This window comes from Netta rufina, assembly GCF_964035555.1.
Source record: "Netta rufina genome assembly, chromosome: 8".
NCBI lineage: Eukaryota > Metazoa > Chordata > Aves > Anseriformes > Anatidae > Netta > Netta rufina.
Genome location: NC_140131.1, coordinates 12,611,064 through 12,625,098, shown reverse-complemented (window position 1 = coordinate 12,625,098; position 14,035 = coordinate 12,611,064). Strand labels below are relative to the sequence as shown.

At 36.5% G+C, this 14,035-nt stretch overlaps 1 protein-coding gene across 3 annotated transcripts in view; it reads left to right on the top strand.

Moving 5' to 3' along the window:
• Positions 1-12,890, top strand: part of ADGRL4 (adhesion G protein-coupled receptor L4) — a 76,567-nt gene extending 63,677 nt beyond the window's left edge. For all 3 annotated transcript variants that reach the window (XM_084291361.1, XM_084291360.1, XM_084291362.1), the window contains 3 exons: positions 8,773-8,864; positions 10,502-10,670; positions 11,202-12,890. In XM_084291361.1, the coding sequence (XP_084147487.1) occupies positions 8,773-8,864; positions 10,502-10,670; positions 11,202-11,264 (324 nt within the window). In that variant the 3' untranslated portion in view covers positions 11,265-12,890. The remainder of the gene's footprint in view (positions 1-8,772; positions 8,865-10,501; positions 10,671-11,201) is intronic.
• The last annotated feature ends 1,145 nt before the right edge of the window (positions 12,891-14,035 follow it).

The following is a 14,035-nucleotide window of genomic DNA, read 5'->3' as shown; positions in this document are numbered from 1 at the left end:
CAGCAAGGCCAGGACCTTCAGAGGAAAGAGGTTTTTCCTTCTTTCCCTTTGACCTTCAAAACCATCATTAAAGTCCCTGATCTAAGGTCCCTGGAAATTCCTGAAAAAAGTCTGTGACCATTAGTCCACAAAATGAAAATTGCTTTCTCTTATGTCATTACGTAGGAACAAACTCATCCCACTATTTTAATGTATCCATGTATCTTCAGCCTCAGTGGATTTTTGCAAGAATGCCACAATTTTCTGAACTGTCATATGTTGTTGTTGTTGTTGTTATTATTATTATTATTATTATTATTATGTTCCTTAATATGCTTTCAGTGATTCTTTGTTGCCTTGATATAAATACAATTACCATAAATCATACACTTACCCTTACCTTTTTCATTGAGAGGACTCAAAATTTGCTATAGATAATTAACAGACTGATGTTTTCTGTACTTACTTAATAATTACATACTGACTATATCCACACTGCATATTTTCTCACTCAAATCACATTTTCTTTCACTCTTCTACTGCCCCTTTGGTTCATCATTTGCAGGCATTTAGAAAAGTAAATTCATATTCACAGTAGTAATTTCATGTGAATATTCATTTTGGAAGAGAAGTGGTCATTGAAAGAGCTTTTTGTGACTTTGAGTACAACCATAAGCCACAGCAGGCAATTTTGTGACCATATCCACAACAGAATCATAAATACTTCTAAAAGGCAAAGGGCCAACTCCTTCTCAGGATCTGGTTGGCTGTGGAAGGCATGGACAGCTTTCTGCCCACTATTCATAGCTCAAAAATGGCAAAAGTAGCCTGTTGTCAGACCCAATATCTCAGTCACACTCCTCTTGCTGTATACATTCTGGTAGCTCTTCCATTCACTGGAGCTGCTTGTGCTAAAAGATAAAATACAACTATTTCAGTCCTTTTCAACTCTAAAAAACACTTTTGCAGTGCTCCTGCATAAGGCTTCAGATAGAGTGTAAGACAGGTTTACATTTGTACATGGGAGAGGTCTAAGATGTAGTCTGAATCTTTGATGCACCTGGAATGAGTGCATCAAACAGCCTGATTTATTTAATTACCAACTCCCAAGTAAGTACACCTTCTCAGTGTTTCTTGGAAAAGGAGAAAAGCATATCTAATTATAATTATACTGAGAGCAAGACAGATCCCTGTCCTACCACTGTATCTACTTGGGCTAACATTTATGGCCAAGGTCAGACACAGTTCTCTGTTGGCTCATCTCTCCTGCTCTTGGCTGCAGAACTGAGGTTAAATTAAAATATTTAGGTCGGTATGTGTTTAGCTTTGCAATCCAATAAGAAAAAGTACAGAATCCAGAAGACTGGGAGAAGCTGTTTACTCTGATGAAAAATATAAACTCCCATCTACTTATTTATTTATTTAGAGCTTTCTATAAGTGTTCTAAAAATATAAAGAAAACTACTTAGTTATTAAATTGAGTCTAAATCTACAGCTTGAGGTATGTAAAAGAACAACTTTGAAATATTCATGTATTCATATATAAAGAGTAAGTCTATGTGAAAACTATGTATTTTCTGAGACAGGGTCTGAAATAAACGAATTTAGCTGTGTTTTCACTTTTAAACAAGTGAAAGTATTAAAATCTTAGAATCATAAAAATCTAATCCTGCATTGCTGAAAATATTTCCCCAAAATACAGCCTGGAGGGGTTTTGTTAATGTTTTTGTTACATTTTCTACTCCCAAATAAGGCTGCTGTTGTATACCTAAAGCATTCGAGAAGGTATATTCACTGGGGACATGATAATGAGATAAATCAGTGAGGAGACAAACCCAGACTGTTTGACTGCCAGCTTGTGTCCAATTTTATGCAATTAATATGGCATACATTTTCATTTTGAAGCTTAAGCTGTTGTATTGTTAATAGCTTAATTCTGTTCTCCCCTGACTGAAATAACGATGACCCACTGAATGTTGTCATTTTATCCAGCCATTAGCCAGACAGACAGAGAGACAGAAATGTATTGCTCTCTGTGGCAGAATTCAGAGCATCACAAGCTCATTAATTCAAACACTCATAATGAGGGTCATTGTAAAGACTGATACAGATACAGCTGCTCTGAACTTCAGACATTTTTTGAAAGAGACAAATTCAATATGATATATGTAAAAAATTCAAGTATATGCCTAAGAGAGCAGCAGGAGAAATTTTCTCATTCTTTTTTTGTGAGATCTGACATCAGCATATAGATGGTTTCATCAATTATTGAGACAGGGACTAAGAAAGGAAAAGGGAATGATTTGGGGGCTTCATTTTTTGAAGTTTGAATGTAAAGTGCTCAGACTGAATCAGAACTAGTATATCTGAATCTTTAGAATTAGCTGCCTCTTTCTTATACTGTCCTTTCTTTGTAACACTGGAGAGCCTTAAAAGGCTGCTGTTTAAAGTGTTTTAATAACTTTTGAAAGGCTGGAGTGTATCTTTTACACAAGAATATTGTACATGAAATTACATGAAATTCCTTGGTCTCGTATTAAACAATTACTCCATTGTTAAAACAAGAATTGTCTTTAGATAGTCCTGGCTGGGAAACTGCAGGCTGAGGGAGATCCAGGTCTCCCTGCTCCAGCAAATATTTAATTATTTATATGGCATGGAATGGATCCAACAGGGCTAATGGAGTGATAGTGGTGAATAGCTGGTACAGAGGCTATAGGAATGAAGGATCATATTGTAGTCTGAATATTAAGTACAACAGAAAATTGTGCCCATGTCTCCTACATCCTGGATAAATGTCCTATCCACAGGAATTTTTCGTTGTTCAGAAGTGGCTGTCCTTTCTGGTTTAAATCAGAAAAGCTATGCTGGTCAGAAAGCCTATTCTGGTGAAAATGTAATCTAAACCAATAAATATCTTACTGCTGATGAACTGACATTTTTCAACAAAAAACTGTTGGACAAAATTTTCTTGAATACCTCATCCTGATCTATTTCAGTTTGCAAGATGTCCAGGTGCTAAGTGAGCTACCTCCATTAAAGATGGACCATTTCCCTCTGAGCACTCAAGTGCTCTTTAGTTCTTTAGTCTTGCTGAAAAAAAAAAAAAAAAAAAAGAGAGAGAGAGAGAGAGAGAAGAAGGAAGGAAGGAAGGGAAAAAAAAATTCTCTGTTGCAAAACTTGACAGCTGTCAGCTACCTTGATGGGGCAAAATGATGATATATCACTTCACTCAGTATCTTACAATTTAATTGTAATTAATTATGAAAGAAACTACAACTCTTCAACATGAGTGCAAATATTTTTATTTGCAGGCAGATGTTTTGCATGCTTTATTAAATTTTGTGTATCTCATACCATTCAGTGCTCAACTAAAAATAGCTATCATTCCGTACCTACACAGAAAGTGTTTCATGCAGTGTGAAACACTAACATCATATTTATTTGAGGATATAACATTATGCTACTCTTCCAGTATGTAAAATATGTACATTTAACAGTGGAATTAAGGATCTATTTTAAATATAGCAGTTGCTAAGCAATGTGCTATTAGCAGAACTCCAACAGCTTGGAACATTTAACATTTTAGGACCTATGTGCTCATTTTTATATTATGACTTAGTTTGCAAAATACAGTTTGTAATCAACGGGGAAGTTTGTAATTTGCTCAGACAATAGACAAGATTGTTTCTCAGTGCTTTTCTGGATCCTCATCTTTGGAAAGAGACCCTAATAAATATTATGTTTTGGTATCTATAAAACTCTAGTATTTCCTTCTGCAAATTGTAGATGGGTGAAATTCTAGTGTGGTGGTCCCAGAACTGTAGAAGCCAAAGCAGCAGCATCTTTCTCTACCTGTGCCCACTGTTGAGCAGTTTTCCTTCATTACAGAAGCTTAGGCAGAAGTTCTCTGTCCAATTAGCTGTGGTAATATCCAGACAGAGGCAGGAAGGCATCAGCAAAGAAATGTACAGAGCTATCCTATCTCTGGGTAGAGGTAGCTAACATCACACAGATTTTTTCATCCTATCCTAAAATATATGTGACTGATTGATTGAACAGAGCTGCCCAGACTAATTCCTTTGGCAAAACCTCCTTGCTGTTGACAAGGTTATTAGGAAAGCACTGGGAAATTTCTTTGAATTTGCAATTGCTTTTTCTGTCCTGTGAATTTCTTTACAAAAGGAAATTATCCAGACTGATGCTGTCTGACTTGTGGCTGTGAGTCAGATCAGATCTTAGGACCTGTACCACTTCAGACAGCTGTGCACTCTTCCTTACATGCCTGCTTTGTGGTACCCACCACCACCACAGTACTGAATATGCAAACAGAACCATGCAGAACCCCAAAACACTACTGCACGAAAATTTAACTGTTTTGATCTACACCAGTGTGCATCCATGGTAAATGCAAATGCTAGTGAAACCCATGACAGTGCTTGCTGTTGCCTACAGATCCCTTGGGACTACCACTCTCTGTGAACTGTAGAGGAAAAGGCTTGACAACATGGGAGGCAATGAGAGTTTTGCCATTAAACAGTTTCATCATCTGTGAAATGGGGCCAGAAGTCCCTCCAAAGTCTTAAATTTTCACGATCCCTCACAAAGATTATCTGAAAAGAGGTGTACTGAGTACTTACCATCCTCCATTTAAACATGGTCACAGGCATACAAGAAACCCTAGCTTGTCCAGATGTGTGGGGCTCTGGAAATTATTCTGGGTGAAATAGATACATAAATGTTGTTGCCCATATGTACAAAATCCTGATTCCATGGGATCCTAAGAATTGCCCCATTCAATGTCTATTTCACATAAACATATTTTAAGTTTCCTACCATTTGCTCATAAATGTACCACAACATTTCTAGAATTTAAGAAAGCTAAAAACACTTTACAAATATCTTTAAGGAGAAATGATTCCCTCAAGATGTTTAGAATGGAGGTTGCTCCTATATCAACCCTTGTCTTTGATTAACCACTTAGAAAAAAAGGAATAGATTAATTATTGAAATTAGTCTTGTAGTGCACCTGAGCACTGAGTGAAATCTGATTTCCATCGATATCTCAGGGAGAAGAGGAGCAAGGGGAGGGCTGAGGATGCTCAGCACCCCACAGGACTGGGCTTGCAATGACAAAGTCTGAGATTTGTGAAATAATAAGGACTGGATGCAGTGTTTACTCATTAGCAGTTTGAGGTGGTTTGTTAAAAAAAAAAAAAAAAAAAAAAAAAAAAAAAAAGAATTCAGTTCTGGGCTTGGAATCACTGCAATCCCCTTTTAGTCTATTACACTTGCCCAGGAGTCCCTCTCAGGACATGCAGCAGTCTCTCTGACTGCTCAGCCATGTAATAACTCTGAAAACAAAGGCACGAGAATTTGCCCTGTCATGCTGTAACATCGTTATTCACTTGATACAACTGTGGCCATGCTGCAACACTTCACACTTTGGGTTTGCCCAAAGCTGCAGAGTGGCTCTGCTCATTATGCAGGTAACTTCTCCCCAAAGTCAGCCTGTGGCAGCAGCAGTCCCCAGGCTGGCCCTTGCCAGGCCCGTGCGATGCTTGCCCTAGTTCGGTGTCACAGCTGCCTGCACACGTTGCGACATTCCAGCCTGCTGCTTCTGGGCCTGCCATTTTATTCCCATTCACCGTGCCTGTCACCTCAAGGCAGCCTTAATTATAATGTCATCAAAGTCTTAGGCAACAGCACCTGAAGATTGTGCTTTAACTGCAAAAAGTGAACATGCACAATTGCAACCGAAGTAAGCAAAAAGCATGATATTTGGCTAAAAGTAGCAGCTGGAGGCTTTTTTAGATGCATCAGTGTCTCTCATCCTCAATTTATTCCAGACAGAAAATTTGGAGATCCAGGATTTCTTGGGCCTATTTGTATTTCGGATGCCCTTTGTAGCCATCTACTTCCATTTATTTTCACTTGAAGGTCACTTTTCAATATAAATGCAATATGTCTTAAGCGGTCATATCTTGGGTCAGACATTTGGGGTGTTTCAACTTCCTGGCCCAGCTGTTGAATGGGTCTTTGAGGATATCAGTTATATGAAGGCCATTTCCCTTTTAGCACTATTCAGTCCAACCATCCAATTTTTGAGGTTACTGGTTTGCTCATAGTAAAGAGCATGCAGGGTCTCAGGCTGAAGCAGAGCATGTTGAACTTCTTGACTTCTTGGCTTCTAGTCTTCTCCAAAGACTAGACCTAACACATTATTAACATTAACTTTTTTTTTTTTTTTTCTGATAGCTTTACCCATGATTTCATGTTATTCTTTCCCCTAAGTGTTGCTGGATTTTTTGCACTTCAGGACTGTTACAACAACTTTATTGTTACCTAACCGAGGTCCTCCAAAGGACAAAACGCAGTGCCAGAGGGCTCTAATTTAGGTTGAAAATAAAAGGGGAAAAAAAAAAAAAAAAAAAAAGTTGTCTAAAAGCTACCGTTTTGAGACACTGATCATTGTATAAAACAGTCTATGCACTTTGCTATAGATATTTTTTATTAATGGAGTGCTTCTAAATGGGGCAAAAACCTACTTAAGGCTTTAATAAATCTTGGAAATGAGTGGGTATTTCAGAAGTTAAGCTCACCTTCATTACCCTGTAACACTACCTCCTGTGAGGCTACCTGAGACTTATTGCACCATGACTGCGTTCTGGCAGCTGACTCCGAGAACCGGTGTTAACCTCTTTCGTTCCCCTGAAATGTACAGATTATTCCCATCGGAATGAATTGATGAATGAAAAGATCATAGTTAATGGGTATTACTTCAATGCAGAGGGCAAAATCCTATTATCCTGTGCAACAGACAGTGTAAATAGTATTTGTGTAAAGGAGCCCCACTGGGATAAAGAGAAATGGAGTCCTCTACTGCAAGGCCCTACATCTGCCCCTTGCCAGCCCAGTCCTCACTCAGAAAAATCTCTCCGGTTCTGCAGCTGTTTTCTGTGGCCAAAGGATAATGGACTTTGGCCCACAGAGCTTCATAAAGAGCCTATTAACAGCAATAGGAAGGCTCTCATTGACATTAGTGATCTCGGTGACGGGCCGGCAGGGAGGAAGGTTGGCTATGTGGTTCATGCTGCGGTCTTGCTGACAGCTTCTGAAGAAGTAGCAGGGTGTATTCTCTGTGCCCATGGTGCTTTGATCACATTTCACCCTACCTTTTCCAGATTATTTTAATATGTACATTAGTTGGGTTACACAGATTATAATGTGCGCACCATGTTATTTAATATATTGTTCACCAACAAATATAAGATAAAAAGTAAGTCTGTATGTAATTACCCACAACTGCTGACTGACTTATAATTAACTTTGAAAACTTGCTGGTTTAGGAGATATTATAGATTACAATTTTAAATACAAGGAGCTTCAGAATAGCTCTCACGATCAGTGCAAGTACAAGGTATTCAGTGAAGGATTAATTCCCTAAACTGCTAATCAGCTCTATCTCCTGTCTTATCAAATTGTAAATACATTATGCCATATTAAAGTATGAGCATGCAGCTAATTAAAGCAGAGCCTGAATTGAATATCAGATACTCCCCCTCAACACAACAAAAGCGTTCTAAGGACATACATAACAAGTGTTAACAAAAGAAAGTGATTCTTTTTAAAGAGATGCTGTGCTCCTATAGCAGGCTTTTGTTTTCATTTTGGTGGTGCTTTTTTTTTTTTATTTATTTATTTTTTTAATAATAAAAAAGAAGGAGGGAGGAAAACCACACAGTCTTTCTGAAGAAACAAGTTGGGGAAGGTATTAATTCTATTCATTCTATGGATGTAAACCCACAGGAACCAACCAAGGAATTACAACCAAGGATCTACAAATAGTACCTGGATGACATCCAGATAAAATTTGGTTCAATTATTAACATTGTAAATAGGTTTTAATGTTAAATGCTGTGAACCAAAATAAGTTTGTTTTTGTTTTTGTTTTTTTAAGCAAGAGAGCAAACCCATTCACATTGTTAAAGGAATGCAGTAGAAATTTAAGTGAATGACCAATGAATCCTATCCAAGCAAAGGTTCAGAACCATAATTGAGCATCATTTACGAAACTGCTTTCTTAGTTGCTTTTTTGTGTTTCAAACTCAAATAAAACAATGCCATTATAAAGGAGGCAGAAAACAAGCACACATACACACGTCAATATTATTCATGAAGGAAACAAACATAAAATGGAGGAGAGAATACTGAGCAAAGAATATTTCAACCAAAATTAGTTTCTTTTTTTTTTTTTTGGTGTAACCTCAAAGTTTTTTGTGTCACTTAAAAATTTTCAGACCCAAAAAATCTCCAAACTTATGATGTTATTAATGTGATTCAGAAACAAAAGAGATGCATTTTGTCAAATCTAAACAGTACAATGGAAAATGGGGCGGGGGGGCTCTTTTATTTTTTTCTCATTTTTTCTCATTATTTCTTCTCATTTTTTCTCTTTGCTTAAACATCTCTACTTACAAAAAAAAAAATCTCAGCAGGAAATCAAAGAACTTTACCAATAAAATCAATAAACATTTGCAGACTGCTGGTAGTGATACTGTTGAGATAAGGTAGAGTTACAGCCCTGTTTGATCAATCTTTATTAAAGGGCTCATATTTTTTTAATAGACGTGGATCAGAAAAGGATTTTTTTCCCTTCTGGCACTGGATTCTCTAGGTTTCATGTATACAGAAACTATATCTGACTTGTTTCATTTAAATGTGTAACAGTTAATGAAATTCAAAAGCACCCTGGTTTGAACTAAAAAAAGTTCTTTTCTTTCCTCCCCCCAGGTTAATTTGCTGGCTTTCGGAGTGATTATTTATAAAGTATTTCGACACACTGCAATGTTAAAACCAGAAGTTAGTTGTTATGAAAATATAAGGTAAGTTTACCATTTAATACAAATTCTACCTTCTGTAAGTTTAAATATAGATGGAGACAAAAGTAAGGATTCAAAAATTACAATTTAATTTTCTGGAAGACTTGTGGGAAAAAAAAAAAAAAAAAACAAAACACCTTTTTTTTCTTTCTGTTATTCCCTCATAGATTTAAAGGTAGATTTTGCAATCTTTATTCCTTCTGAGCAGTGCTTCATGCTGTAACACTGGGCTTGTGGGAGATGTTTGAGGAACACAATGAGTGGCCCGTGTCAACTGAAGGGTAAAGGCTGATGGAAAGGTTAAAGTAATAATTTCCTTTTTTTTTTTTTTTTCTTAAATACTTCCTACAGCCTCTGTAAAAGTCAAAACAGATTTCAAAATTTATGCTTGAATTGGGACCAAAATATTTGCCTTGAAGTAAGAAGGCATGTAAAAATCCAGTGATAACAGAATCAGGGCGTTCGTATTTTTTGTAAAAAAAAAAAAAAAAAAAAAAAAAATCTACAATAGGACATTATGCTTCTACGGTGTTGGGGTGTGTGTGGGTGTTTCTCTCCAGGATTTTTACTTTGCATGCTGCTATGATTTTTCCATCAACTCACTCTCTTTAAAACTGATTTATAGGGACCTTGAAAACCATTTGTGCAGGAAAAGCTGAAGTGTACTACAGGGAACATTGAAAACAACTTACTGTTTGTGTTGCTTAGGAACACTTCTGCAGTCTCAATGCATTGCACTAGATTTATAGTTAGGATTTAGCAATTGTTTGATTGATTACTTTCTCTTATTCCTCACCCTTCGTAGCTTCATGTTGTGAGCTGGTTTTAATGAAGTTGAAAATTATTCATTTTCAGAGGAACGGGGGTAAAAATGTCTGTTGTTCAAAGGAAGTCCTGCGATGACTGGGCTGAGAAAGAATAAGAAAGTAATCAGTGGTTTCATTTCCAAGACAACATGCTGCAATTTGCTCAAGTCTGTGAGCTGGGCTCTACAGCATGTTGGAAAAAACAAACAAACAAACAAAAAAAACATAGCCAATCAGCTCCTATAATTTTAAAGTATCAATACACTGACCCAGGAAACATTTGAGAGTATTTGTGTTCTAAAAACAAAAAATATATTTTTAAAAAGAGAAAGATGGAAAGAAAGTCTAGTTTTACAACTTGCACTGTCTTCTGCAGTGAACCTGAGAGGCAGCCTGGGAACCCTTTGATGTCACGCAATTGTACTGACCTAAGAGCATTCTGTACATTTTTCTGGGTTATTTTTTGAGGACGATGAGAGGGGGGAGGAAAAGTGGGGTAATGCTTCATAACAGACATATGTTTTTCCTTGGGGAATTACACTAACAGTAGATTTAAATAAAATCATATGGTGCTGCAGTACACCAGAGAAAACATATTGGAAGATTAAAGAAGCCAGTGTGTTAAGGGCCTCCAGTTTTACTCTTTTACTCTTCTGCAGTGATTGTGTGAGCTTATTCATGGCACAGTTCTACAGCACACCCTAAAGAGCAGCCCATGCATTTGCACTTAGGCCGTGGCAGCTGAAACCAATTGTCTAGGCATTATTCCCCTTTTCAAGGAGGGAAGTGGGGGAAACAGCATGTGCCTGCATGTTGTCTGCAATGTTTCCCCAGGTCCTGTGCCCGAGGTGCTCTTGCTCTCCTGTTCCTTCTTGGGGCTACCTGGATCTTTGGCGTCCTTCATGTCGTACAGGGATCTGTGGTGACTGCGTATCTGTTTACAATCTTCAATGCGTTTCAGGGGATGTTCATCTTCATATTTCTTTGTGTGTTGTCTAGAAAGGTAAGTGTCCCCTTCCTTGGGGGAAGTCACATACAACCATGCAGGCACATATTCAGCCTTGAAGCCAAGTTGTGGTGCAAACACTTTATTAGAGCAAGGCAGGAATTCCTTGTGCCCTTAATGAGGGTGGGAAAGGAAGAGGGAAATATACTGCTGTTGCCTTTGGTAGAGGCAGAACCACTGTCCAATTCTTGCCTTCACACAAATTTTCTCCCTTTTTTTTTAAATATGAAACATGGAAAAATGCTTTTTAAAAATGTAGAACTCATCATTAACCAGATGAAGTAATATAATGGGTTCAGCAAAGCTCAATTCCAGTCTTTGCAGCTAGTAGCAGGATTCATATTACCCACGCAATTTTGAGATTATCCTTTTTCAGTGTCCTGCCCTAAAGTTAAAAAAAATAAAAATAAAAATAAAACAGCTCCACCTTGAAACATCTAGCAAAGGAATCAGTGCACAATTAGTTAAAACACATATAGACCTATTAATATATCTGTTTCATGTTCCAATTCTTTATTTTCATTTCAGATTCAGGAAGAGTATTATAGGTTATTCAAAAATGTCCCTTGCTGTTTTGGCTGCTTAAGGTAAACAGAAGAAAAACCTGCATGAGCATCATGGTGTTAAAAGGGAGCTACCTAGATGACGTCATTGTGGATATTACAGGAAAAAACGGTATTGTTAAAGTATGAAATGACCCAGTGAACACTTAACTAAATTACTGACTGGTTTTGTACATACCTGTGCATTCATGCAAAGCATTTATTTTGTGCTGTATACAAAGAGTATACAAAACAAACTGGATTATTGCAGAACATGTATTAATGAAGACCAGGGAAAGAAGCAAGTTTCTAAAGGAGCTCAGGACTTTTCATGACTTATATTTTCTTTCTGATATTAAAAAATATCTGAGGTTCTTGAACAAGAGATACCAGAAAGCAACTGGCACAGCAGATTTGCAGATTTTTTGAATCACTTGCTAGTAGAAACTTGCTCACTGTCTTTTCATAGTAATTAGTTTCTTACATTAAGTTCTGTATGGCCATCTGCAGGGAATGAGTTCCATTCAAGAGTCAATAGATAAAGATCTGCTGCAGTCCAGACTTTTGAAAACTTTTCCTTTAATTTAAAGTAGAATTAAAATAAATAAATAAATAAATAAATATTATTCTCTTATCACTCTGAAATATATATTTGTATATTAATCTTTTTTATTATTATTTTTGTAACTGTTAAAGAACTGTTTAGATCTAAAGAACTGGGATCAGATCTGATAGAAGAATGGTGGAACAGCCATTCTGTAAGTGAAAGATTATTTTGTGAATACTTTGAAAAATATCTGGTTCTTGTTTTAATTTAATTTAATTGCCAAAAAGACTGAGATCTGCTAAACTGGCACTATGATTTGGGAGGCTGTGGGAAAGAGATGTTTTCACAAGTTTGACATGATAGAGATAGTTAGAATCCAGACCTTGTAGGATCAAATGAAAAGTAAAGAGGTAGAAATCACCCATGGAGAAGAATACAGATTTAAATTTGTATGTCCATATTGTGCAAAATTTGTACAGCAGTTTTCTCTATTTGTAGCATCTTTGTTTCAAGCAGTTGTCTTCCTCCAAGGCTCCTGAGTTTGGAACGCTTATCCTGTGTTTAACTTTAGGAGCATACACAAATCTGCTGATATCAAAGAGAGAACTTGTTGTGATGCAAGTTTTGCTGCATCAGGACATGAACGTGTTACATCAGCAGTTCTGATTTTGCCATTGTGTTCATTTTTAAAAGTATGCTTTAATTTCATCATTTTAGCACATAACTTATGTGAAGTGCTGAGCAATTCTTAGCCCATGTGGCCTTCTCAGGAAGTGTCTAGGATCTCAAATGGAGCCCAGTATATTTACCAGTCAAACACTGTAAATATGTAGTTGTTAATAAATCCCACTGTTGTTTTGTCTGTTAAAATAAAGGATTATTCTGAATTTTATTTATATTAAATGGAACCATATTTTACTAATGGTCAGTTTGTTTGGATTTTACCTGTATACACAAGGTTTTCACTGTACGTACTGCAATGACATATTTCATTAAGTATATTCCATGTCTCTGTCAAAATTTTGGAAACCACAAGAGGATTTTTTTTTTTCTGAAAAAAAAAAAAACATATTTTGGTTGGTCCTTTGAATGTAAAATATGTGAATAAACTGAAGTGCTTAACTTTCACATCTCAACATACTTCCTTTGATTTAAATAAATACAATGGAAAAGTTCTCATGGTTATATATTATTCATCCTGAATTATTTGTTATATTTCCTTTGATGTTCTATATGTTCTTCCAGGTTTGCAAAAATGTAGTTATATGTTACTTAAAGGAGTATTTTTAGATTGATATCTACCAATGCATCATTTTTAATCTCCTGCAGAAAAGTAACCTATAGTAAAGCTGTCTGGACAAAGAATCATCCCTATATAATGAGTTCAGCGTGCTCAGTGAGATTGACAAAGTTCTTTGGAAAGAAAATACATCATGAAGTGTTTAGGTGACAATAGTCTTTTTAATAAAAGAACATCTTTTATAGGAAGACTTTGCTCTCCAGTCTGTGGGTCAGATCTTCATTGAAACTGTTTTCCTTACATGCAAAGATTAGTTTTTCATGTTTTAATACAGTACATAAGGAGCAAATAAAGCTTGCTTAGATTCATCACCTTAGAGTCTGAAGGATAGTGTAACTGTCCTTCCTAATGCACAGAGAAATACTGGTGAGAAATAAAAAGGTTTATTTGTCACAGTCCTTAGTAACACAAGCCCCTAGCAGAAAGGAGACACAATGGACATAAACTAAAGGGGGAAAAAAAAAAAAAAAAAAAAGAGGTTTCAACAAGATATCAGGAAAATCTTTTTCACTGTGAGGATAGTCAAACATTGGAAACAGTTGTCTAGAGAGCTTAAACAGTTGTATTGAAGCCTTTGGAGATTTTTAGGACTGGAGGACTGGATAAAACATCAAGTTTTACCTGATCTCTGCTTTGAGCTGGAAGGTGGATGAGATGACCTTCTGAGGTCCCTTCCATCCTGAATTATTCTATGAGACTAGGATATGAAATATTGAATTGGTAAAATAACAGCTGGGCATTAGTAATGAACAAGTTAAGGAAACATGTTCAAGTGCCATGCGTCAGCTGATGGAAAAACAGTTTATTTTTCTGTGACCTGTTTGTCATATTGACTGTTAAGTAGTTGTCTGGTTTAAAAAATAAAAACTGCTCAGCATCTTTTCAGATTGCATTCTTTTGAGAGGTATATGACACCTCCAGGTGGCGACAGCAAGAAAAAATATACCAGTGATTGACAAGACAGATAAAAGTA